The 27099-nt window shown below is 45.4% G+C and overlaps 1 protein-coding gene across 4 annotated transcripts in view; it reads left to right on the plus strand.

Annotated features, from left to right (window-relative positions):
• The first annotated feature begins 20116 nt into the window (after positions 1–20116).
• KDM5B (lysine demethylase 5B) overlaps positions 20117–27099 on the plus strand; it is a 768574-nt gene continuing 761591 nt past the window's right edge. For 2 of the 4 annotated variants that reach the window (XM_069239029.1, XM_069239030.1), the window contains exon 1: positions 20164–20564. In XM_069239029.1, the coding sequence (XP_069095130.1) occupies positions 20412–20564 (153 nt within the window). In that variant the 5' untranslated portion in view covers positions 20164–20411. Of the gene's footprint in view, positions 20565–27099 lie in introns of all 4 variants that reach the window. The other 2 variants (XM_069239028.1, XM_069239026.1) reach the window with 2 other exon arrangements.

Here is a 27099-nt window from a genome sequence, read left to right on the forward strand (position 1 = left end):
GCTGTGCGATAGCTGCAGTTAAGGGATATTTGGCAGCTCTGTCGGCGTTTCTTTGCCTTCCGGACCAGCCATCTTTATTTAAGTCTCCAATTGTAAATAGGTTTCTTAAAGGTTTGGTGAATAAGTTTCCTCCTACACCCTTTCACATGCCTCAGTGGGACTTGAATCTTGTATTGACGTTCTTGATGGGTTCGCCTTTCGAGCCCATGCATTCATGTCCGTTGAGATATTTGGTCTTGAAGACAGTTTTCTTAATTGCAATCACATCTGCTAGGAGAGTTGGAGAGCTTCAAGCACTTTCCGTTAAGCCCACATTTACCATGTTTTTCCCTGATAAAGTGGTACTAAAAACCAGGGCTGCTTTTCTGCCGAAAGTTGTCACTCCTTTTCATATAGGGCAGTCTATTACCCTACCTGCGTTCTACCCTCCTCCTCACCCTTCTAAAGATGAAGAGAGGCTCCATAGGTTGGACCCTAAGAGGGCCCTGAGTTTCTACCTGGAGAGGACTAAAGACTTTCGCCTAGATGATCAACTGTTCGTAGGGTATGTTGGACAGCGAAAGGGCAGAGCGGTCCAGAAACGAACACTCTCCAGGTGGGTCCTCTTGTGTATTAAGATTTGTTACTCTCTGGTGAAAAAAGTCCCTCCTGAAGGTATCAGGGCCCATTCTACCAGGGCTAACTCTGCATCCTCGGCCCTAGCGAGAGGAGTTCCGTTAATAGATATATGTAAAGCGGCAACTTGGGCGTCCCTCCATACCTTCGTAAAACATTATTGTTTAGACTCTGAAGTGAGGAGGGATGGTCATTTTGCTCGTTCGGTATTGCAAGATTTCTTGGTGTAATCAGGCGGGCACCCACCACCGAGTGCGGTACTGCTTGGGACTCTATTCATAAGGTGAGGAATCCACAGGTAGTTGTATCCATCAGAAGAACAAGTTACTTACCTTCGGTAACGCTTTTTCTGGTGGATACACTAGCTACCTGTGGATTCCTCACGGTCCCTCCCGCCTCCCCGTTGCCTGCCTGATTTCACGCTTAACTTGCAGTATTTAGAGTAATGTTTCTATATATATTTGTATATACATGTATTTAAGGTAATTATGTAAATATATGGGTTCAATGGACAAGATTTTTGTGTTTGTATATATATATCTATTTTCATGGTTTTTGATGGGTCGGTTCTCACCTGTTCGCCTCAAAGGCACGAAAAAAATGAGGTGAAACTGAGGTCAGTACAGGACGAATTCATAAGGTGAGGAATCCACAGGTAGTTGTATCCATCAGAAGAAACTATTCTCACACATAAGCACTTTAAGTGCTGTAAAACCAGTCGCAAAGACAGTTTCAACATGTTTTTCACCACTTTACAGTGCAATTTTTTTAATTAAGACTGCACTGAGCCGCTTAGAAGGATGCTTCAAGTAGCATCACCAGAGCCATAGCAAAGATGGCTTTCTTGTCACCTTCCAGTGTGTATAGTATACCATGATCATCTGTGGCCTTAACCAGGTCAAGACTCCAGCCCCTAGAGGCCTTCTTCGTTCTTGGTGAACAACAAAAGCTTCAGTGCAACCCAGTAAACAAATAAGTGCTCCTCTCAACTATGGTGACCTGATGAACCCATTTTATCGGGGACACCATGTTCCAGTTCTGGGCTTTACTTGCACAATTAAGTGTCTTCGGGTGTATTAATCACTCGGTTGAATTGAAATCAAGCAAGGATACAACTCCCAAAAGGCACTAGTTTGTTAATCGAATGCCCCGGCCTTTAAAATTAATGTGCTCCTGATAACATGGAGTCGTCTGATTACCTCATTTCTGCCGCATAATCTTCCTATTCAGTGCGTTAAATGTTGCCACAGCACTTTGTGATCAGGCATGCCGTGCGAGGGGATATTTCTCCATATGCAAAAAAATGTTACAGGTGCTATCTGTACTCACTGCATTGAGATTTCAATGAGGAAGAGGCAAGTTAGTGCGTTTAATGAACGCCACCTGTTTAATACAAAAATTAGGTTTCGTGAGAAGGGCGCCCTGCCACTGCGGGATTAAATTTGCATTTCCACCATTAACCTCAGGCGAGCGAGGTAGCCTCATAAAAAAATCATCCCCGCCCCTTGAAGACGAGGCACACGTCAACTGGCTGTCTGCCTGAAACCCCAGCCGAGGTCCGTTTGCTTGGATTTGTTCCAACAAAGGTCCTGTTCCGGTTACAGCTGGCTTCGAAGCGAGCTCAGTGTTTGTATATTCACTTTCTTCCATAATGCAGCAAAAACAAGGAAACCCTGTGCATCTGATAATTTTAGCACCCCCACCCCCTCGACGCAGGGCCCTGAACTCTACAACACAACTAATGAATACCATCTGTATGTAGGTCTAGAACCTCTGCTAGAGGTCCTACGTACACCATCAAGACTTCTTGACCACACCGAATACCAATCCAAGTGTATAGCTGCTGTTCATTGAAGGGTTTACACCCACAGAAGAGACATTCACTTTGCTTTTCATATATGTTATAGTACACTTCAGCTATAACAAAGCATGTTTTCATTCAAATGATATGGGCAAATGCGTTGACCTGTCAGTTGCAAAACTTTCAACGAATACAACGCTGTATAGAACATGTATTCAGAAGTGAATTGTGTGTAATTTGCTCGTAACAATATCTCTTTTTGAATGCAACACGACCTGGAGGTTCCCACTGCCCCCCTTTTGTACTAGCGGCAGCCTTTAACAATGCAAACCCGGGCAGATGTCGTCTTATTCCTCCGCCTCTTACTTGCAACGTAACGCTACGTTTCAGCCAATCACAGTCAACGCCGAGTCTCTTTAAAAAAAGAAGGCCCGGGCGTGGTGTGGGTTAGCCGGAACGTATCCATCCGCGCATGTAAACACTGGCTATAAAAAACAAGCTTTGGCCGATAAATCGGCTTTTGTTTCAACTCAAAATTTAACGTTGCAAAGATCCCCAAAAAGTTCTAATTGATTAAAAAATGTACGGCGGTGAAACATTTATAATCAGTCGACAAAATAATGACTGTGACACATGTAATTGAAGTTTAGTATGGTTTACATAACCACATATTTTGTTTTACTTCAAGGCTTTCGAATTCAATAAAAAATAACTGCGAAAGCTAAGTACTTGTAAGTAAAGATGAAGAAAAAAGCGAAACTAAAAACGCAACACAATCACAACTAATAGTATTCAATGGTGAAATAAAATGCATTTCTTTGTGCAAGCAATCTGGCGTAGATTAAAGGGATAAATTACCATACGCTCTGACATTTACATCCCCAACTATTTTTAAGAGATGCAGGCATTGGCTGAAGCATATACATTTTCAGAAACTAAAAAATGTAGTCATTTAAAAAAAAAAAAAGTCGTTTAAAAATGACTAACGATTTCGTGGTAAAAAAAATAAAACCCACAACAATATTTGAAATGAGTGAGCGAGAAAGACCTCTTTTGTGAAACAGCGAAATTTTTTCCTAAAAAGAAAATGTAATGCATTGTGACTAAAGTTCAAGGAATTTTCGCACAATGAAAATGTATTGCGGATGTGTGTTAAAATGGAGGCCAAGGAAGGGGGAAATCAAAGCAACACGTTTTAAAGAATAAATGCATCTCGTGTGCGATTTGAAAAGCAAAACGGTTATTTATTAAGCAAATGTCGAAAATGGGAGTATTTCCAAACGCATCTCTAGAAAGAGATAGTTCGATGTGTGTGTGCATTAGCGCCCTGTTTTTTTTGTCTTTTTTTTTGCACGGCTGCATTCGTGGAAAGCAGAATGGCAGCTAGGAGGGTTTTCGGAATTTGTAGGAAGATATAAATGTACCCTTTGACTCAAAATGGCTGAGAGACGTGGGAGGGGGCTAAAACAGGAGCGGTTCCGGGCCAACCCATCTGACGTGCCTTTGCTCTCTCCCCACCTCTCTCAGGTTGTTCCAGGCTGACTAGTGTGTTTACTTTAAAGCATTCATGGTCATACAGAATAGAAGCATAAGTTACACGATTCGTGGTCAGGTCGGGTAAGAGGGTTATGGGTACCTTCGCTATGCTCAGTACCAAAGATCCACAGAGCTGCTCTTTGTGTGGCCCCCGCCTCCCAGCTCGGGGAATAGTAGAGTTAGCTGAGGCAGCCATCCATGGTATTGCGAACTCACACATCAGCAGAAAGAGTAGACAGCCACAGCAAATCCACCTTACAGCCGAAACACACTGTCGACAGGAGGTACCTGACAGAGCTGGCACATCTCACAACTGTGAAGAGATATCTTACGATGAGCGCTCACAATACGGGCGTCCAGCTCCCAACCTGTGCGGGAGCAGCTCGCAATCAATACGCTACCCTAGCACCGTCAATTCACAGCCCAGGCTGCTTACAATAGATGCTAGCTCGACCGGAATCTGGTGAGATACTGTGACGAGAATGCATAGAAAAGTCCACCCAAAGCCCCCACCTTAGCCCGCAAATTTAGTTTTGTACACTTAGGAGACAGCCAAGAAGTCAGGGGGGCGGTTATGCCAACCTCACTTCACAGTTTACTACAACTAAATATATTATTGCAAAATGCACACACTCCTCTCTGATAACTGCCACATGAATAACAAGTTAACGTACACGTAAGGCACGTATCCCTCTGTACTGTACTGCTGTAGCATAATATTTTGGCCGATTACTGGGTAGTGTGTGTAGATATATATCTCCATATATTTATATTTAGAGAGAGAGAGACAGAGAGTGCTGATATAATCTCACGGTTACTTCTGAGTGACGTGTAGTTCACAATGAAAGCCCAGAATTATGGTGCACTAGGAAGCTAATTGATTGTAAGGCAAAACCCCGAAACCCTGTATGCTTCACTTGCTACCACCAGTTCGATGTCTAATCAAAGGCAAGCCGGTGTAACTCCATTTTCAGGAAACGCAGATAGTTGGATTCTGTCGTTACAGTTTGATTTTGGACAAGCCTCGGGCTTTTATCCCAATAAGATTTACGCACAGCAAAGATATCTTTAAACGTAACTCTGTCAACTACATTGACTACATGTCTTAGGATTGGCATGCAGGATGGAAGGAGGATGAAAACAAGGGCAAGCAACAACTTCCTCAGCAGTACAATTGGGGAACTACATGAGGGGTTTGGGGGGGACACAATATAAGCATAATAGTTCGAAATTTAGTAATGGGATTAAACAAGGCTACAAATCTTGAATATAAATAAAAATAAAAACTGAATTTAATAAATGTTAGGACAGGAAATTATCCCACATGGTGTGGACATTCACCCCTACTCTGAGGGCTCCAGCTCATAGATATGTGATCCCTGGCATTGATTTTTGGTTATGAGCAATCACGGATCATGTGTGTGCGCCACAAAAAAGGCCTGTCTCATGGTATTGCGTCTCCTTAGATCAGGAGAGGCATACCAAGAGCTACCCTCATGAAGCTGGAGGACTATTGTCCTTACCGAGCATTAAGTAACACAGACAGATTGTTTGGTCCTGCCCCCACTGCTCAGCAACGACCCTGACAGATAGATGCAATTGGAGAAGCTGCAGGACAGCAATTTGTGATATGTATATATATATATATATATATATATATATATAGAGAGAGAGAGAGATATATATATATATATATAGAGATAGATACATATAGATACATACCTAACTTTTCCTTCACCTGCATAAATTATGTGTAGCGCCACACAGTGCGTGATACTTTGTTGTATGTGTGTGCGCCTGTAGATGGTATATAACATGGAAGCGAGTGGATTCAATTTTGGAAACTCAAGGCCTGGAGAGGTGAGGGCTGCGCTCCCCAGACAGGAGATGTGTATTGCTGACGAATGCTGAAAATCTCGGGGTCTTGGGTGGAACACACATACACTGAAGGGAGAAGAGCAGAGTATCTTTTGTGCACATCCAAGGGCTCTTTGAGTCCAGGGAAAGTTTTTTGTTTTCGTCAAACAAATACACAAATTCTGAAATATTTTACTTAATCCACAAACAAATATATAACAAAATACATTTTTTAATTTTATTGGGAAGATTGGACCCTTTCTAAATTCAGTTGAGTCCACTCATCTATTATACAATATTCTGTTAGATGTACTTGCACTGCTCCCACAAATCAATCTGAGTATACTAACTTAACTTTTAGCTTCTAATTTGAAATGACCTCAAATTTACACAACAATTTAAAATGTTCTTCTTTTTCATTCTTCTTATTGAGCTTACAGGTAATACAGAGACAAACAACGCACAATCAGCACTGTCACAGAAGTTATAATACAACATGTTCTCTAAGTATCAACAGCATTTACTGGGTTGTCGTCTACAATGCCATCAGAGGAAGAGCAGTGCAAGTAAGAAAGGGAGGAGTAAGAAGCAGTAGAAAGAAATGGGGGAAAGCAAGAGGGTGGTGGTGGTGGGGGCACTCAGCATGTGTAATCAATGGAAAGACACTGCAAGCAGGTTATATGTGTCTGCTCTGCTACAGGATGGATTGGCACAGCATAGTGTAGCCTTGCAAGCTTGCCTGTGGAGCCTCTGGAATATCCGCTTGGGAGACCGATCAATCGCCCTCAGTAGGAGGGTTTTTCAGATCCGCCTAGGCCAGAGGTACCATTCTAGGGGGGGACCAAATATCTTTGCGTCATGGCTTAACTGGCATCAGCTCCTAGTAACCAGTCAATTGGTCCTGATAGTAGGCTGCTTTCGTGAGCTATCCCACCTTCTGCGGCGCCGGACCCAGTCTATCAGCAATTGGCGTTTTGCCAAAAGAAGAGCTGTCAATCTGTGCATGTCCAAGGGGACATCCTTCACATACTCTAGTGGCACTACACGCGGGTAGCACTCAAGTGGGGAGCCAGTAATCTCCTCTAGGCATCAAATACCATGTTCCAGAAGCAATGCACTCAGGACACTTCCAAGCAAGGTGTATTAAGTCCACGCAGGACATAGCGCATCGTCTAGAAAGCCCATTCTGTGCATTGTCTTCGGGGTGTTGTATAGTCTGTGAAGATATTTGAAATGCACTAATTGCAACCTATAGTTAGGGAAAAGTGAGCAGGATTGAGTACAACAGTATTTCCATCGGTCATCCATAAGGGGAACCGATAAATCCATGTCCCAAACTCACCAGCTAGCAGGAGCGTGCATTGACGCAGTGTCCTGCATTCCAGCGTAGAGTCTTGTGACCAACTGTCACCGGGATGGGTTGGTAAGAATCTCCTTTAGTTCCTAGAAGGTAGGTGGGGCCAAAGGGAATGACTCATGAGCCGTCCGAGAGGTGGCTCAAACTTGATAAGTAGAGTCACATCAGGTTCATGCAGAGTCTGGTGTGGTTCGATGAAGGTCCCTCCAGATATAGCGCACATAACGAGGTCAGCTGCAGCTTATGCAACCTACTATGGGCTCCAGTGTCAAGAGTAATGGAGAAAAAAAGGGTGTCCAATTAGGGGGACTGAAGGGGCGAGTAGGCTATTAAGCTGAACTTGTCTTCCGAGTTCGTGTCATGCCCATATTCTACAAGCAACAGTGTCTATTTGCATTTGTGGGTGCTCAGAGGCAAAGAATAACGCAGTTGAAAGAGGGCACAGCGCTGCATGGTCATATTGTGGAGCCCTGTGTGGCAGGAACTGCATAGGGAAGAGCCAATGGTGTAAAAACTGAGCCTGGGCACTAAAGTAATTTAGAACCATGTCCGGAGCCCCAAGTCCACCTTGTTCGAAAAGGAGTATCAGGTTCTCTCATGCAATTGGCGGCTGTCCTCCCGCCCCCACAAGAGATACTAGGTGGGAGTGAAGCTGTTGGCAAAAATATGATGGCAAAGCAAGGGGCAGGTTGATAAACAGATAAAGGAATTTAGGGAGGATCACCAACTTGGCAATGGCCAGCCTCCTAGTAAGGAAGAGTGGTAGTTTCCGCCAATTCGCCACTCGCTTATCCAACTAAGTCATTAAGCATACATAGCTAGTCTTCCACAAACCATCTCGATCCCTATTAAGCCAAATCTCTAGGTACCTTACAGGTTCCTTTTCCCATTTCAGCGGGAACCCCAAGGTGAATTCCCATGTTGCGTCTGTCAAGGGTAAAAGGATCGACTTGGCCCAGTTAATAGTAATCCCCAATATCTCGCTAAACTTAGTTAAGTCTTTGATCAAGGGGCCGAGATTTTTGTATGGGTCTCTCACATATAGTGTAACGTCATCTGCACACATTGAGACGATAATCCTGTAGGGCATGAACGCCAGACTCTGAGGCACATAATGCTGGTGAGAGCAAACTGCGAGCGGTTCCATTGCTATAGCAAATAGGATGGGCGACAGTGCGCATCCCTGGCGGGTACCTTGAGACACCGAGAAGGGGGTGTGACCGCCCAGTTCACCCACAGACGGCCATGGGATGGGCATACAAGAGAACATTCAGTTTTATAAATTTGTGTCTCATGCCAACGTGGGACAGCGGGGTGAAGAGGTAAGACCATTAAAGTGAATCAAACTCCTTAGTGGCTGCGGCACTGAGGTTTAGATCTATGGTGCGGATTAGGTAAAAAAAGGTGCATAGGTTGTGAGTTGTTGACCGTCCGGGAACAAAGCCCAACTGGTCTGGACCCACAATCATCAGCAGCAGCGGGAGCAGACGAGAAGCAATCAATTTAGCTAGAAGTTTGTTGTCCATGTTGATAATGGATAGGGGTCCATACCAGTGGTTCCCAACCTTTTGTCTCCTGAGGATCCCCACTGAATCATTACTGGAAGCTAGGGACCCCTAAGCAAGTTGTACAATTTAAATTTCAAACATTGAAACAGTAATTTGCAAAAAATACACAAACAAGTACACACCAAACAAATACTTGAATTACTGAAAATATAATTATTTCATATTAAAAAAAATATGCAAAAAGTGAACAATTGTAATGGGAAGGTTGGTGCTGCATCTCTGCAACTAACCTTTCAATGTTTGGTTTTATTTACGAAAGTTGATTCCTCAGATCAGATTCAACATTTCCCAAGCGATTTCTGTTTTTATATTTTGGGTACATAACATCGGAGAAAGCTTTTTCACATAAATATGTGGTGGCAAAAGGAAGTAAAAACATAAGGGCCTCTCATCCCTCCATAGCCTCTCTGACACATGTACTACATTTGTTTTATAGCACCTCTCATACCAGTGTAGGGTGTCGGAGCACTTTACAGGAGAGTACTAAGTGTAGAATGCACATCATTCACACTGGTAAGCATTTTCTAAGAGTGCTTGGTCTGGTGAAGAACAAACTCAGGATTCAGAACACAACACAGTGGTTAGTGTTGAATTTAATAATAATAATGTATTTCTACACAAGCAAACCTGTTTTAGCAGCATAAGGAAAATGAAAGACTGGGAAAAAAACAACTTCCTAGTTTATGCCTTGTAGTTTGAATGCAGCTCTTTAATGGCAGTTCATAGCTCACTGTGCTAGATTACGATTGTAACTTATGAACTGCATAGTATCAAAAAAAATTCTGTGACAAAAGGAGTAACCCACTGTGCTATGCACATAAAATACTGTTCTTAGCATGATACATGTTCTTTCCAGCAGACATATTAACCATCTGCGCTACCTTTGAGTCAAAACTGCCACTAGACAAAACTCCCATCTCTCTCCAGCAGGTACATCAATCACTATAGTTATCTTGACATAATTATTTTTTGCCCAAAAGCTGCTGGATGTAGAAGGAACTTTGCAGTGCTTTTAAAACTGCTGCACAAAGGAAGTAATACATGTAAAAACATGCATGTATTTGTCAGAGGCCCGAGCTGGAGAAGTGCCTTCCTCCCGGCCTAGGCCTCCGGAGCCCCTGGGAATGTCTCACGGACTCCTGAGGGTCAGCGGACCACAGGTTGGGAACCACTGGTCTATAAGACTCACATTGCTAAGGGATCCTTTTCTGGCTTAAGTACTCTCACAATAAATGCTTACCACAACGAGGTGGGGAGGATGCCAGCAACAAGAGATTCCTCATACATAGCTAGAAGATGGGGCACCAGGGCCTGGGCCTATCCCTTATAGAAGGCTTCAGCAAGGCCATCCAAGCCTTGAGGCTGATCCCCTGGCAGTGCATTGGTAATCTGTACAACCTCTTCCACCAAGAAGGGCTTGTCTAGGAAGTGACAGTGACCCTCTTCAAGTGACAGTAGCTGCAAGGAATCAAAACAAGAAGCAAGGTCCTGGTGCAGCGCCTGCTGCTTGGTTGCGCAGAGGGAAAATAAAAAAGCAGTGATTTCTCTTTGTATTGAAGCAATGCCCAGCAGTTTGTTAGATTGTTCATCCCTCAGCGAGACTATGCAGTCAGTAGCCCATGGTCTATGGAGCAGGTTAGTCAGCGTCTTGCCTGCCCTAACGGCGATCACTGGCCCCCTTCCACAAATATGCTGGGGATCTCCAGATCTGCGCTACTCCTTCATCCTCCGTCAGTTTACAGCAGATAGATGTTAATGTGGTTGCGCTGCAAACTGCAAAAGACTGGAGGTCCAACCCTTGTATCTCTTCCTTCAGGTGCGCAAACTTGTTGTGCACACAGCACCGCGCTTGCTTCACTATGCATGCTCCTCATATAACAACCTTGAAGGCATCCTAGAACGAGGCTTGCGACTCAACTGAATGCTCGTTGAGTTAAAAATACTCCAGGACCGCAACCTAATCTCCTCACTAGCAGCACCCCAGCAGGAAGACGCCATAATAAAACGCACGCCTCCCTCTCTGGAGGAACCATTTCTAGCAGTACTTAGGCATGGTCTGATAGGGTTCTCAGCAGGTGAGTAACATTTGTGGACCATAGATCAAAGTTGCGAGTTCCCAACCAATAGTCAATACGTGACCATGTGGTGTGAGAAGGCGCAATGCCGGTGCCCTCTGGGCTGTCTGGATGGCGAGAGTGCTAGAGATCAATGAGGTAATTATCTTCCATGAGCAAATGAAGCTGCGTAGTCGCCTTCGAATAGGGGCAACGAGACTCACTAGATCTATCGGCCAGGGGGTCGAGGACCATGGTAACCCCCCGCGCAGAATCACACCAGGTCCTAGCATACTCGCAAGCCTCCAGACCTCTGAGAAGAATCCAGTATCATCCACATTTGGACCATAAAAAGAGAGGAGTGTGATTGGATGCCCCTACCGTACACCAGAAAGCAGAATGTATCGCCCCTGGGAGTCACATAAAACTCTGCACATTTGCCGTGGCAACCCCCTACGAACTAAGATAGCCTCCCCTGAGCATAATTTGAGTAGTATGCTGGATGTCGTTTGCCTAGCCACGCTGCCAGCATATGTGCCTACGTACGCTCCGTAAAATCTATCTCTTGTAGGAAGCAAATGTTGATGCGGTGTCCCAGTAAGTAGGCAAAAACGTGTTGTGCCTTGCTCCTATCATTGAGGCCTTTTATATTCCAGGTGGCACGTCTAATGGCCTGCTGTTGCATGTATGTGTAAGTGTTTGAATCCTTGGTACACCAATGTAAACCTCCAAGCAGAGGAGCGTACTGTAAGAAGCTGATTGTCAATCAAGGGGGAAAACAGGACAAACTTTTGCAACCAGGAGACTGCCGACAACTCAACCTCAACCTCCCACACACCACACACTTTGGCCCCCCGATTGGACCAAATGCCACCTACCTTCCCACCAAAGATACCCATACAAACAACTAAGCAGAACATCCAAGAACTCATCCCAAGGGGGGGACAAACCAGAGACACAGCACTCTCCCAATCAAAACTTAGCTGGGTGGCCAGAGGGGAAGAAGAACCAAGGAGCACAGTCCTTCCTAACGGACCAGCAAGGATAGTCTCTTGTTCATCCCTGCTGCCAGTTCACTGTGCATCGCAGAGGCAGGAACATCGAACATAGTGCAAGGAGAAGGCTACAATGGGTCCGGCATCAGTCTCATGGTCATACAGGTGTAGCAGACCCCCATAGGAGGGCAGACATCTTAATCATTGTCATCCAGGTGTCTCGAGTCCTCATTCCGTGCTACAGAAGGGAAGGCCTGTGTGGTAATGGGGTGAGTTTTGATTAACTTTGCGGCTGGCTTTGGATCTGTTAAATAGTGAGCTTTACCCTGGTGGTATATGCATAGCTTGTCTAGGGAGAGCAAGGAATATTTGGCCTCAGTTCGTTGAAGCGAACATTTAATCTGTAAGAAATCTAGCCTGGTGGTCTGCACAGTAAGCGTGAAATCAGGAAATATGGAGATCTCATTCCACTGGTAGTGGAGTGGCTGCTTGTCCCTTGCAAGGTGCAGGGCAGCGTCTCTGTCTCTACAGTTCAGTAGCTGGGCTATTAGTGGGTGAGCCAGTACATACACCCGGGAGGGGCGCTGTCCAAGTGATCTGTGGGCCTGCTACACTATAAGCATGTTGAAGAGAGGGTCACGGAACAATGTAAGGAGCATCACATGGACATAGTCCTTGATGCGGCCCATCTCTGTCCACTCCGGCACTCTCAAGATGCGCAGGTTGTATCTCCACAATCGGGCCTCCAAGTCTTCCTTCTTGTTGCGGATTATTTGTAGCACTCTTTCCATTCAGAGTGGTTTCTTCCAAGCTGTGGAATGCCAATCCGCCATGTCTGATGTTCGAGGCTCCAGTTGTTCTATACGTTCATCATGTTTATCAACTTTTTATTTTAGGCGACCAAATCTGTCCATCAGTTTTAGTATCAATGGCAGTTGGGTTCTGCTTGAGGTTGAGAAACATAGTGTGGATGTCTAGTTTTGGAGCCAAGCTCTCCCCATCACTCTGACTCAGTTGTTGGACTTCAGGAGGCAGATCCATAGATCTTATCTGCCTGCAGTTCTCAAACAAAAGAGAGCTTAGACTGCTTTGCATTTGTCTTCCCCATCTCACACTATTGCGGGAATAGCGTCCTGCAGCACCCGGAGGCAGGCCAGCACAGTCTTGTGTCTCTCAGTTGAACTCTGTCGCCGTTCGGTCCCGCCTCACCCCCACCAGGAGCGCAATGGGGGTGGAGCACAAGCAAACTGTGACCTCCCCGCAGACCTATTCCTTTGAACAGTCGTCCAGTGCAGTTTCTGCCCCTTCAGCCACACCAAGTAGATGCAGTCAACAAGAGGAGGGCATCAGAGGTCTCCTACGGGCCCTGCCTCTCCCCGATACCCAGTTACAGGGGGCACAAGCAGGCCAGGGCACTTCAGTGGGTTCCCAGGGTGTTACTGAGGGACAGTGCAGTTCATAAACTGGGGTGTTACGGGTCAAGAGGTTCCAACCACTCACCTTTGTTGAACCATTGGAAAGCACAGTCTAGCAGGGGTGTCTTTGCATCATCCGGGCCTCAGACAGGAAGTCAACAAGCACTGAAAACCTCCATGAAGTGAGTAGGAGTGCCAGGCATCCAGCGTCACAGAGATCGAGCCGCCATGGTCACACCACCCTGAGCTGGGATTATCTTGTTTCCCTTCTCTGCAGCACCTTCTATTCAATATGGGCTGATCGCCCATGTTGTAGTTCATGTGGGTCGCTGATAAGCAGCTGGCTCATAGACCCCCACAAAAAAAAACTAGGATTCAACACACTCCTGGTGCGGCATCTTTGAAATCTAGGGGAGCACCACACTGCCTGGCCACATCACAAAACCATCCCCATCCGCCGGTCCCTCACAGCACGTCAAGGGAGCTGGCCTGGCCTGAGGTGGCCGCTCCCCCAATTGCGGAGCCTCATGCACCACCCAGCAGGTCCCTCCCTCAGGGAAGACTCACCTGGCAGCTCCTCATCAGGGGCACAACAGTCCTTCCTCAAAAGACCAGCGTGAGGGTGCCGAAACAGCTCCCTGCTCCTGCGGCTTCAAACACACAGCGCAGCCCTGGCAGGAGATTGAAGAGCAGCACTTCTAAGGAGCTGACACCACAAACACTAATTTCAAAGACTAGACACTAACCACATGTGTCTGGATTTTGACTATAAATGTGGGAGCAGGGGCCCCATCTTCTGTTCGACACCCCCATCTCATCAGAAGAGGGAAGATCACCAAGACCTCTTGCTACTGGAACCAAGACTGGGGACCAAGGTCTGCCAGTCTCCTTGCTGGGTGAGGGGCCATCACCCAGGAAGTGAAGAACATTTGCTCTCAGCCTGAAGCACCAGTCGACTGCCTGCCTGCCAAATTCAGAACCTCCTGTGAGGAGTGGTGCCTTGAGTCTGCCAGCCTGCCAAGACCAGAGTACCATGCGACAAGGAGAGCTCCTAGAGCCTGTCTGCGTGCCAAAACCAGAGAGCACTGTGAGGAGAAGGTAACCCCTTTACTATAATACCATGTTCTTTCTAAGATATTAATTGTAAGCTTGTCATAAACAGGTTGATGCTATTCCATGAGCCATTTTATCAATCGATGAAATTGCTGTGAGGCGTAAGGGGCCATCACCGTGAAAATACAAAACCCTATAAAAAAAAGAAAAAAACCCAATAATTTACCCATGCACAGGCGGCTGTTTGTGAATGATATTATCTTAACAATATAAAAGTGCGGGAGTCTTTTCTAAAGGGATTTCATAGTATTTACCAACAATGGAGATTTTCTTAGCTTTAGTGAAGGAAAGTCTTGATTTTATTAAGGCACGGAGGCGAGTATTATGCTATCTTTTCTTGCTTTATTTCGAATAGCAGCCAAGATAAACTACAAGTCCCAGCAACCCAGCTGGGAAAACTACAAAATATGTCATACAGTAAGTAACCAATCAGCATCGTAGGTAAGTATAAACATATTGGCTGAGAGCAACAAGTCCTCTTTTCTTGCAGAGCAGTTAAGCCATTTTGAATAAAGGAACAATTAGGAATAAAATAGCACATGCCAATAGAATTGAAAACAAAGCTTCAAAACGATATATTATATGAATAGTCTTTTGATCCAGATCCGGGATGAGAAGATCCTGAAGTAGAGTTCTCTCATGTGTCAAGGCAGGTATGTCCATCGAGGTATGCTGATGGGTAGGAGAAAGCGCCTTAGGATGTTTGGTTATTTGCGGTAGCTGTACCTGCTGAGAATAAAGGGAGGGTTAAACAGAAGAACAATAGCGGTGGGATAATACTCGCCTCCGTGCCTTAATAAAATCAAGACTTTCCTTCACTAAAGCTAAGAAAATCTCCATTTTATTACAAGCACGGAGGCTCCTATTATGCTAGTTCAAAGCATAGAAATAACAGTGTTAGCTACGTGAGAAACAGGCTTACAATAAAAGGTTCTAAAGGTTGAAACATTTGACCAATCAGCTGATTTGAGAATGTCGCCCAAACTCAATCCTGACCAAAAGGCCTTGGAAGCCATAGCTCCTCTGGTGGAATGGGCCCCAAAAAGGGATATGTTAATCCCGGCTAGGTCCATCAGCCATTTGACCCAGCGAGCTAAAGTAGTGGAGGTGACAGGATTATGAGGGGATTTGAATGAGATAAGGAGTTGAGTTTCGGAGGACCTTCTCAAATCTCTAGTTCTTGAAATATATTCTTTCAAACATGTCCCTACACATAAATTAGGCTGATCCGGGAAATAAGGATAAAAAACAGACATTAAATTAGTTTTTGTTCTTCGTGTAACCTGAAAGAAAACACCTTGAGGAGTATACTGTACAGAGGTGACATCTAAGGCTTTAACATCAGAAATACGTTTGAGAGATACTAGACAGAGGAGAATAGTTAGTTTAGCAGAAAGAAACTTTAGCGACAAAAGGGAATTAGAGGGAAGTGATAAAAGGAATTGTAAGATAAGATTAACATCCCACATGGAATTGTATTTCGGCAAAGGGGGTTTGGTAAAGCGTATCCCTTTCAAAAGTCGACAAATTAGAGGATGCTCGCCAATCGGTTTATTATTGACTCGGTCATGTTCCGCGGAAATTGCGGATCTGTACATGTTGATTGTTCTATACGCCTTGCCCTGGGCTGCCAGGGAAGCTAAAAAGTTAACAACCAGGACTACATCTGCTGAAGCGGGATCGGCACCCCTGACCAGACACCAATTATTCCAGATTGACCAGGCTGACTTGTAAGCTTTGGTAGTGCCGGGAGCCCAGGCTTGACGTATGAAGCTTGCAGCTTCCTGCGAAATTCCTGGGGTTCTCCAGGCAGACCCGAAACCATCCATGCGACTAGCTGTAGAGTGTGATTGAGTATCAAATCGTGAGGTTGTCCTTGTGGATTGATCAAAAGAGAGGGAAAAATTGGAAGAAGAACCGGGAAATCTACAAGTAGTTCGAGAGCTGAGGGAAACCAAGGCTGACCCTGCCAAAGGGGGGTAACCAAAAGAAGTTTGGTGGATTGACGACGGGCTTGTGCCAAAACTCTGGGAATCATTATGAAGGGAGGAAACGCATAATTGGTTTGATGGGACCAGTCCTGTTGAAAAGCATTGGTGGCCAAAGCCAACGGATCTGGCCGCCAACTGTAGAAGTGAGGGAGTTGAGAGTTTAAACGCGAGGCAAAAAGGTCGACGGAGAAGGGACCGAATCTGGAAGAAAGCTTGTTGAAGATGGAAGGGTGAAGACGCCAATCGCTGGAGTCCTGAAGGTATCTGGAACACCAATCTGCGATCGTATTCAAGTTTCCCGGAAGGTATTCTGCTCGAAGGGAAATCTGATTCTGAAGGCAAAATTCCCAAAGACTTTTTGCTAGTTCGGCGAGGGGTTTTGACCGAGTACCTCCAAGGTGGTTTATATACCGAACTGCTGAAAGGTTGTCCATCCGGAGGAGAATAGAACAACTTGCCCTGTCTTTGGCAAAGGTTTGGATCGCAAAGGAACCTGCAAGAATCTCTAAACAGTTTATATGCAGAGATGACTCCTCTTTTGACCATAAACCTCCAGTCGAGAACTGAGCACATCTCGCGCCCCAACCAGTCCGACTTGCGTCGGATTCTAAGACAAGATCTGGAGCTGTAGAGAATATTGCCCGGCCATTCCATGCGTCTAGGTGGTCGAGCCACCATTGGAGTTCGGTCCGGGATTCGTGATCTAACCGGATTAGGTCCTCGTATGTGAAACCTTCGCGGAGATGGCGGATTTTTAGGCGCTGCAGCGCTCGATAGTGAAGGGGACCTGGAAATATGGCTTGAATAGATGATGCTAGAAGGCCGATTATGCGGGCAAGACCTTTGATTGTAAGCTGAGATTTGTGGAGAACCGAATGTATTTCCTTCTTTATGTGAGAAATCTTTTGAGTCGGAAGATGAAGAGTAGCCTTGGTAGAGTCTATGAGAAAACCCAAAAATTCCATGTGATGGGATGGAATGAGGTTGGATTTGTCCTTGTTTATCAGAAAACCTAAGTTTTGAAGAAGGGACACCAACATGTCTAATTGTTGTGTGAGTAGAGATCTGTCTTGGTGAAGAATTAAAAAGTCGTCTAGGTAAACAATAATTCGAACCCCTTGAGCTCTTAGGTGAGTTATCACTGGCTTTAATACCTTGGTGAAGCACCAAGGAGCAGAAGAGAGGCCAAAAGGAAGACACGTAAAGCGGTAAAATTGGTCCTTCCACTGGAATTGTAGAAATTTCCTGAAGGAATGATGAACTGGAATGGAGAGGTAAGCATCTTGTAAGTCTAAACGAACCATCCAATCGTTGGTTAATAACGAATCTCGAAGATGGAGAATAGTCTCCATCTTGAAATGGTGATAAACCACAAATTTGTTGAAAAACTTGAGGTTTATAACCGGACGAAATTTGTTGTTCTTTTTTTGGACCAAAAAAAGGGTACTGGTGAAGCCTGAAGGATGAGGGGAACATGGCTCTATCGCCTGTTTGAGACTTAGAGAATGGATTTCTTAAGAAAGCAGAGTGTCTTGTTGTTTGAAAAAAATTAGAGGTTTTGGAGGATGATGTTGTAAAGGAAGAGAGTAGAGTTCTATCTGATAGCCTGTAACTGTCTGAAGGACCCATGGATCTGCTGTCAAAGACTGCCAGTTTGTTATGAATAGTGCTGTCCGGCCTCCCACCAACAATGGACCACAAAGAGGAGCGCTTACCTGAATTCTGCGAACCTCTGGATCTGAAGCCTCGTCTAAAGGAACGATACCTTTGAGGGTAGAACTGTGGTTTGTACTCCTGTTGGTAGGAAGTGGAGCCTCTGGTCTGGTTGACTGCACCTCTCTGGGTGTATCGGCCGGCAAAGCGGCTCCTGCCTTTGCCGGCTCTCCCAAAAACACGGGAATGAAAAATCTTTTGCATAGAAGACTGCGCCTTGTCCATAGAGGTAAAAGTCTGCACATATTTACTGAGCTCTTTGATAAAAGAATCTCCAAACAGCAAACCATTAGCTTCTGGACCCGTCTCCTTGACGGCGAGAGTATTAAGTTTGGGATTGATTTTTAGAAGCAAACTTTTGCATCTTTCTTGCGCCATTGAGGCATTTGTATTGCCGAGAAGACAAATCGCCCGTTGGGCCCAATTAGAAAGGATGACTGGGTCAACTTTCTTTCCTTCCATTCTGGCTTCTTCTGCCAAATCTAGGATCCTGGTGAGCGGGCCCGAGAGGTCAAGCAACCTGTCTTGGCAGTTGGTCCATGCCCTGTCAACACCTTTCTTGGGATCTTTCCCAAATTTTGTGAAGAACATTATCATATTCGGATCAATGACAGGAGTATTAGTAATGTTGTTGGGAAGGGAAGGTCTAGGGCATTCGGATTTAAGTCTATTGCATACCAATTTGTCTAAGGGTTGACGAAGATTTTTGAGAACATAATCCGAAACATGGTCACAGGGAGTCCATTCAGTAGAATTGGGATGACGGATAAGGGACGGGTCAAACATCGGTTGACCTGCAAAATCCAGTAAGGAACTTTTTGGTTTAACCTTAGAAGACTCTCCCAATTCATTAAGAGAAGTTTTACGCCTCTTCTCCACAGGCCCTGACCAGATCATTGTGTCTGGAGCATCCTTATCCGTGTCGTTGTCAGATTCAGAATCGCCCATATCCTCATCAGTATCTCCCAAATTAGTGACCTGAATGGGAAAGGAAATAGTGGAGGTGGACGGTAAATTAGGGACGTTTTTTGACGGAGAGTCAGGGTTAACATCTGCCTTATCAGCCTTTCTTTTCCTTTTGGTAGGGGTAGCCGAGGATATTAAACGTTTGATAGAAGCTTCAAATGTTTTAGAAAAATCTGAAATAGAGGAGGAAACCGCTTTCTGGACTGAGTCCTGAATAAAGGAATCCAAATCCTCTTTAAATTGTTGAGCGTCGTCATCTTCAGAATAATGTTCCATGATAAAGGAAAGGGTTTAAGTAATTCCAATGGAATTAACAAATATAAAGAGACTGTATCTAAATTAAGTTAAATTAAATTAAATTAAAGTAAATTGAAATTAAAAAGTAACTACAGTCCTAAATAAACGAGAAAAACGGTTTACTGTCTGTTCTAGGGGCTTCAGAACCCCGAAAATGGTTGTGCTAATTGAAGCGTGCCCAGCCGTCTGAAAGTAAATTCGGTAGAAGAATGTATTTGTTTGAGAGCGGTCGCGCTAAATCAAGCGTGACCGCAAGCCGCGAAGTCTGGGAAAGGAGAGTCAGCTGTTCTGACTCGCTGTCAGAAGCTGTGCCGGCTCGCGTCTGAAAGGAAAGACGCAGTCGAGCACAGCGCGCGCCCCAGGCGTTCACTTTAGAACATTGGGGCGCGATAGGCAGAATGTAATTAATAAAGAAACGGCATTTCTCTGAACCAAGGGCATACAAAATAAATAAACCGATAGGGAAAAGGCACACAATAACATATAATAACAGTATATAAGAAGGAAGTATTAAACAAGCACAATAAAAACATATGCACACAGAAGAAGAAAGATAGTACTTATCTTGACTGCAAGCAGCAAGAAAAGAGGACTTGTTGCTCTCAGCCAATATGTTTATACTTACCTACGATGCTGATTGGTTACTTACTGTATGGCATATTTTGTAGTTTTCCCAGCTGGGTTGCTGGGACTTGTAGTTTATCTTGGCTGCTATTCGAAATAAAGCAAGAAAAAATAGCATAATAGGAGCCTCCGTGCTTGTAATAAAATCCCACGCTCTGTCCTCTCCGGAGTGAATTGAGCTGGGACTACTTTAAAGCGAGCGGAGGTACACGCAGTGCGTGATAGGGCTCCGGGGGGCTGGAACGGGGGAGAGGCCGAGTCAGTTGGCGAGAGAAAGGAGGAGGGAGAAGGAGCTTGAGAGTGGGGAATATATGGAAGGGAGTTGGTGTACCTGAAAAGGGGGTGTCACTTGAGGAAGAGTTGTGGTGGAGGTTACTCGGAGGTTGAGCGCCCGGAGCACCCGAGGGTTTTGGTAGGCGTACCTGCGCGGGGCTCTAAATACCCGTGGGACTTTTTGGAGTACCTGGGGAGGTTGGCCCATCGGAGGGGAGCCGTGATCCTGTATCGATATGGCCGGCGGCATCGGGGCAGAGTTCGTGCCGCCCCCGGAGTGCCCTGTGTTTGAGCCCACCTGGGAGGAGTTCGTAGACCCCTTTGCCTTTATTAGCAAGATCCGACCGATCGCCGAGAGGACCGGGATCTGCAAAGTGCGGCCACCGCCGGTGAGTGAAGGGGGCAGCGAGGGGGTACGGGGATGCGACGCGAAGGACTAACAGGTCCCGGAAGGAGAGAGGCCCAACCGGGGAGGATCGGGGCTGCAGTTAGTGAGCTGCTGGAAGGGGACACAAAAGGGTGAAAGAGAGGGAGAAATTGGCTCCGCGAGGGCTTACTTTTACGCAAGCCTGGGGGGGACGGAACTCCCACCCCAACCTGCTTGATGCAGACATGGGCCTGTCGTGCCACACCGCTCCTTCCTCCCCGGTGAGGCTGTCTGGTGAAGATGGCGTCGGCCTCAGCCTCTTTGTGTGCTCTGACCCCAGTACAAGCACACCAGAGGCAACGGCTTCAACCGCCACCGGCCCCGGGGCGAAGACTCGCGAGCCCCGGGGACAAGACTCGCGAGCCCCGGGGACTATCCGCAGTAAACAAAGGGGAGGTCACAGAGCACGAGAGTAGGGGCGCTGTACCAAACGGCCAACCTTTGCAGCCTGTTGGTAAAGGTTCGTACCTATGTACCTCATACCCATCAAATATATCTTGCAATAGTACAACTCTCAACAACGTGTCTCTACGCAAACTAGTCTTGACTAACATCGGTATCTGTGTTATTTGGCCCAAACAAAGTCCGTTGTTAGCCTCTCACCACACAGGCCTCCTTTTGAGCTACAACCGCAAATTAAACATGCACGGGGTTTTTCGCTCTTGTCCCTCTCACCAGCTGCTAGGCTATTTGATCGTCATCAGCTTGTCTGCCTGTTTTCCTCTCTAACCAGATTATGACCATCTTCCTTCACCAACTGGGCCACTAACAGCCTGGTTGCTCCCCAGCCACCATGAGCTTAGTTGTCTGTGCCTCTCAATAGCCACCATGAGCTGGGTTGATGACTGATCTCCCCCTTTCTTCCAGTTATCTGGGTTGCTAGTTCCCCCTAACCCAGGTGGCTGCTGTCTGCTTCTCCCATACTAGCTAGTTTGTTTGTAGCATTCCCCCGCCCCGTGAGCTAAATTGCAGTTTAATGCCCCTCCAACCAGGTTACAGTTTGACCCGCCTATCCCCTGGTTACCTGTTTTTCTTACCCCTCCTCCTAACAAGGTTGCTTCGTGATAAACCTCCCCCAAATGAGCAGGAGTTTGTCATTCCTCAGTGAGATGGTTTGGCGTCACCCCCACTTGCTACGCTGTGAATAGGCCCCATGTGAGTCGTGTTACTGCCCTCCACGTTGTTGTCTGACCCACCCATTCATGAGCTGCGGTATTAGACCATTACTCCCTTACTTCACATGAGCTGTGTTGCTGTTTGGGACCCCCCCCCCCCCATATGAGCCACATTGCTGTCCCTCCCATTTCTGTTTCATCCAGCACCCATTCTCCCCCCCCCCCCCCCCCCCCCAAAACACCAAGAGCCTGGTTGGTGCACCAAACGAGGGGTTGTTTTTTTGACTCCTTCCAAAAGAGACGGATTGTATTGTATGTTGCCCCCCCTCAGCAAGTTTACTCGGTGTTTTGTTGTGTCAAACTACCCCCGCCCCTTAGTCTGGTGGCTGTAATGTCCCCCCCCCCCCCTTTTGTTAATAGCCCTTGTTACTGTCTGCCCCCTTTGACCTCCACAAGCCTGGTTGAGGTATGTCCTCACAATTACCTAAGCTGCCCCTCCTCCCCCCAACACACACACATTAAGGTTGCCGTCTGGGTTCACCCCCATAGACAAGACTAATGCCTGGCCACCCCAAATCAGCTGCGTTGGTATTCTACCACCCCAACCCTTAAGCTAGTATGTTGTTTGGCCTCACCAAGCTACCCCTAGGTTACTGCCTGGGTGCTCCTCTGCCCACATGCTTGTTTGCTGCTGGGGCTGGCTCCCCTTCTCCCCAGTATGGATTGCTTTTGGGGCACCCCCTTGCCATGGGCTGGGTTGTCTACCTGCAACCAACACCCCCCCCCCCGCAGGCTGGACGTCTCCACCTGGCTGTGTTGCTCTGTGGGTGCTCCAACCATCCACTGAGGCTGCGTTGTCTGGATGTCCACCCACAGCCTCTTTATGGCTCTACACAGGCAGGGTTCAAGAGGTTGCCCCCTACGTCCTCCCCAAATTTGGGTTGCTCTGGGAGTGGAAGTGAGCGGGTGAGAGTAGGCGAGCGTTTCATGATAATAGTGTGTCTTCTGTTAGCAGAGATAGTTAGGCCCTCAAATGCTGAGGTTATGAGATAGCTGAAAGTAGTTGGTGAGACCAGCTGGGAGTGAAGGGCCAAGCTTCTTAGGCCATTCATTTTGGGGAGCCGTGCTTGTCCCTCCATGGTAGTGATCTGCTTAGTCTTTGTCTTTTTTTGTTGTTGTAGATCTCTGTCTTATTGGAACTTAAATCTGATTTGAACTGCAGTCTATCCCTATACTTTGAACATGTGTAATAATATACTTCTGTACTACATAAATAATTAATGTGCATGTAGGCACTTCTTCTGTCGCCACCATTGTTTACAACAAACACACTGGGGAAGAGGACAACTTTAATTTATTTGCAAGTGATTGGGTAGATCTTTGTTACGTAATTGGATTTATTTTGTTATAACTTTGTTCATGGTGAACTTGAGCTACTTGTGTGTGTCTCCATGTTGGACAGTTATGGGTGTTGATCTAGGAATGTAGGTATGTATAACTCGGGTGTATGTACCTGTGCTCTGTGGAGGATGTGTAGGTGTGACAGTTGGTATTTTATTCTATTTAAATTTCTGCATGGGGTTATACTCCTTCTTGCATATGTAGTGGGTGGACATGGATTCCGCTGAAAACAAAAAAAATTACTTTAATGACTGGAACGGATGTTGAAGCTTTTAGTGTGTTTGAAATTTCAAGTAATAATATTTACAAATATTGTATATGACCAAAACCTGCCACACAGAAATCTAGCTGGTATACAGCTCACACCTGGACTGTCTTTTACCAGAGTCACATGGGTTGTGGCGTTTCCTGTGCACCCTACCAACTTGGAACCTCTATTCAAGTACACCACTCTCTATACCCACCCTGCAAGAAGTGTGTCTGCCTTTTTATTGTTCTGCTGTATGCTATGTTTTCTTGTTGTCTTAGTGTATGTTATGTCATGATCAATTCGTTCTTGTTATAATATCTTCTTTATTCCAGTAAGTAACAAATATAACTGAGCAAGCAGGTACAAATGCATCCATATTCTCCTTGTCTGCCTCTTGATCTAACCGTCACTCTCACATTCAACATTCTCATCTCGCTCACAGACACACACACACACACACACACACACACACACACATTCTACCATCTGTCACATTCCAATCTTTGACATATTACCTAACAACATAACACCCCCCCCCCTTTTCAAACGCAATTTTTTTTCCCCAAATGATAACATAACTTAAGGAAAATAATCCAAAGTTACAAAATACTATGTCAGCACCTACTGTAAATTACAAGAAAAAAAATTCTATTGTTTGATAGAAAAATGATCAGAAATGTAATATTTAACCATACAGGAAGTTTCCTATTCCTTTGTATCTTCTTGTCACTTAAATCTTCCTGGTGAGAAATATCATTATCTGCATTGCTCATTTCGCCAACCTCTGAATTACTCACTCCCCTTGGCATAATTTGAGAACTAAGAGCCATGGGTTCTTGTGAGTCTGAACTGTCTAGTTTAGATGTCCTTATTTATATCATCCAAACGGTCTAGTTTAGATGTCCTTATTAACATTAATATCCATTGAGAAATTATCATAAAAAATTGCACTATCTTGATGCCCATTCATGAACATGTCTTCCATATTATCCTTTTGCACCTTGAAGGGTGCAGAACATTTAGCTATTCTTTTAAGATTCCACACTATACCATCCGTTAGACGAGCCACATTGTTTAAAACCTCTACCACTTCCAAAGGGTCATAAAACTTGCTCATATCTTTTGCAACCTTACCAGGTTTCTTAACTCTAACCCATTCACCAACTTGAATATTGCATTCTTAAGTACCATGGTTTTTTTTTTATCAAACAATGCTTTTCTCTTTGACTGTACCAATTTCATATTATTAATCACTGCATCTTCAGACCAAGGTACTAAATTGGTTTTGAATAGCCAACCCTGTGTGTATTTGGTTCTAGGATTTCTCCCATGCATCAAAATGAAAGGAGAAATACCAATTGCCTCAGTAATTGATGCTTTGTATGCCCAAACCGTTTTTTGCACCTGAATTTCCCAATCGTCATGTGATTTGGCATTATGAATAGTGTTTTTTAGAACTCTATTAAAACGTTCCACCATACCATTGCTGTTACGGTTATAAAGGGAAGTTGTTCTATGCCTTATGCCCAGTTTGTTGAAGTACGTTTTGCAAGATGTGAATTGCACCCCACTATCACTTAAAATATAACTCGGGATGCCCTCATTCAAAAACGTTTGATCTAAAAATTGTAACACCACATCAGAATCAATCCTATCTACCACTTCCACAATAGGCCACCTAGAAAATAGATCAATGAGAACCAAAAGATACTTGTGGTCATATCCTACAGGTCCCAAGGCTACACTTTCCCATGGTGAATTAGGAGTAGATACTACACTTACAGGTGGTTTCTTTGTGAATAACGACTTATCAGCCGATTTGCAAACTTCACAATCAAGCACAAATTCCTCCATGTCCAATCCAGGCCACCAAGATGACACTTTTACTATCTGTTTGGATTTCACATTTCCAAAAACGCCCTTCATGATATAACCTCAAAACTGATTTCCTCATGCTTTTTGGAGGCATTGCCCTCTCACTGCTCAAGACATTTTCACCTTCCACCCTAAGTTCTAGTCAGACCTCCCAATAACATCTTAAAGACTGATGAAATCCTTAATTTCAAATATTTGTCCTTATTAAATTTTGTAACCCATACATCTTCCTTGATGCACGTTATGTAATCCTGAACATAAGCTACTTGATCCAAGTTCCATATATCATCCCCACAAACCTCCAATTGTTTTGCAATTCTGGACTCAAAATAAGCCATAACATTATTTTTTCCAGAAACATGCTCAATATCATACAAATAGTCTTGTAATTTGATAGCTAAACGAGCAACTCTCGCAGACATATTGTAGGAAGTTGGCTCTGTATGCACTATTTCAAAGTAAGGAATAGTATGCACAGAGTCCAAGGGTTCCCCTTAGAGGTAAGATAGTGGCAAAAAGAGATAATACTAATGCTCTATTTTGTGGTAGTGTGGTCGAGCAGTAGGCTTATCAAAGGAGTAGTGTTAAGCATTTGTTGTACACACACACAGGCAATAAATGAGAAATACACACTCTGAGACAATTCCAGTCCAATAGGTTTTTGTATAGAAAAATATATTTTCTTAGTTTATTTTAAGAACCACAGGTTCAAATTTTACATGTAATACTTCAAATGAAAGGTATTGCAGGTAGGTACTTTAGGAACTTTGAATAATCAAAATAGCATACACAGTTTTCAAATAATTCACATATAGCTATTTTAAAACTAGACAGTGCAATTTTCAACAGTTCCTGGGGGGGGGGGGGAGTAAGAGTTTGTTAGTTTTTGCAGGTAAGTAAACCACCTATGGGGTTCAAGTTTGGGTCCAAGGTAGCCCACCGTTGGGGGTTCAGAGCAACCCCAAAGTTACCACACCAGCAGCTCAGGGCCGGTCAGGTGCAGAGGTCAAAGTGGTGCCCAAAACGCATAGGCTTCAATGGAGAAGGGGGTGCCCAGGTTCCAGTCTGCCAGCAGGTAAGTACCCGTGTCTTCGAAGGGCAGACCGGGGGGGACACAAGTCAGCACAGAAAGTACACCCTCAGCAGCACGGGGCGGCCTGGTGCAGTATACAAACACGTCGGGTTTCCAATAGGAATCAATGGGAGACCAAGGGGTCTCTTCAGCGATGCAGGCAAGGGGGGGTGCTCCTCGGGGTAGCCACCACCTGGGCAAGGGAGAGGGCCACCTGGGGGTCGCTCCTGCACTGGAGGTCGGATCCTTCAGGTCCTGGGGGCTGTGGGTGCAGAGTCTTTACCAGGCGTCGGGTCTTTGAAGCAGGCAGTCGCTGTGGGGGCTCAGGGGGGTCAACTCTGGCTACTCACGGTCTCGTAGTCGCTGGGGAGTCATCCCTGTGGTGTTTGTTCTCCACAAGTCGAGCCGGGGGCGTCGGCTGCAGAGTGCAAAGTCTCACGCTTCCGGCGGGAAATGTGTATTGTTTCAAAGTTGCTTCTTTGTTGCAAAGTTGCAGTCTTTGGTGAACAGAGCCGCTGTCCTCGGGAGTTCTTGGTCCTTCTAGATACAGGGTAGTCCTCTGAGGCTTCAGAGGTTGCTGGACCCTGGGAACGCATCGCTGGAGCAGTGTCTTTAGAAGTGGGGAGACAGGCCGGTAGAGCTGTGGCCAAAGCAGTTGGTGTCTCCGTCTTCTCTGCAGGTTTTTCAGTTCAGCAGTCCTCTTCTTCTTAGATTGCAGGAATCTGAGTTCCTAGGTTCTGGGGACCCCCTAAATACTGAATTTAGGGGTGTGTTTAGGTCTGGT

This window comes from Pleurodeles waltl, chromosome 6 (assembly GCF_031143425.1).
Source record: "Pleurodeles waltl isolate 20211129_DDA chromosome 6, aPleWal1.hap1.20221129, whole genome shotgun sequence".
NCBI lineage: Eukaryota > Metazoa > Chordata > Amphibia > Caudata > Salamandridae > Pleurodeles > Pleurodeles waltl.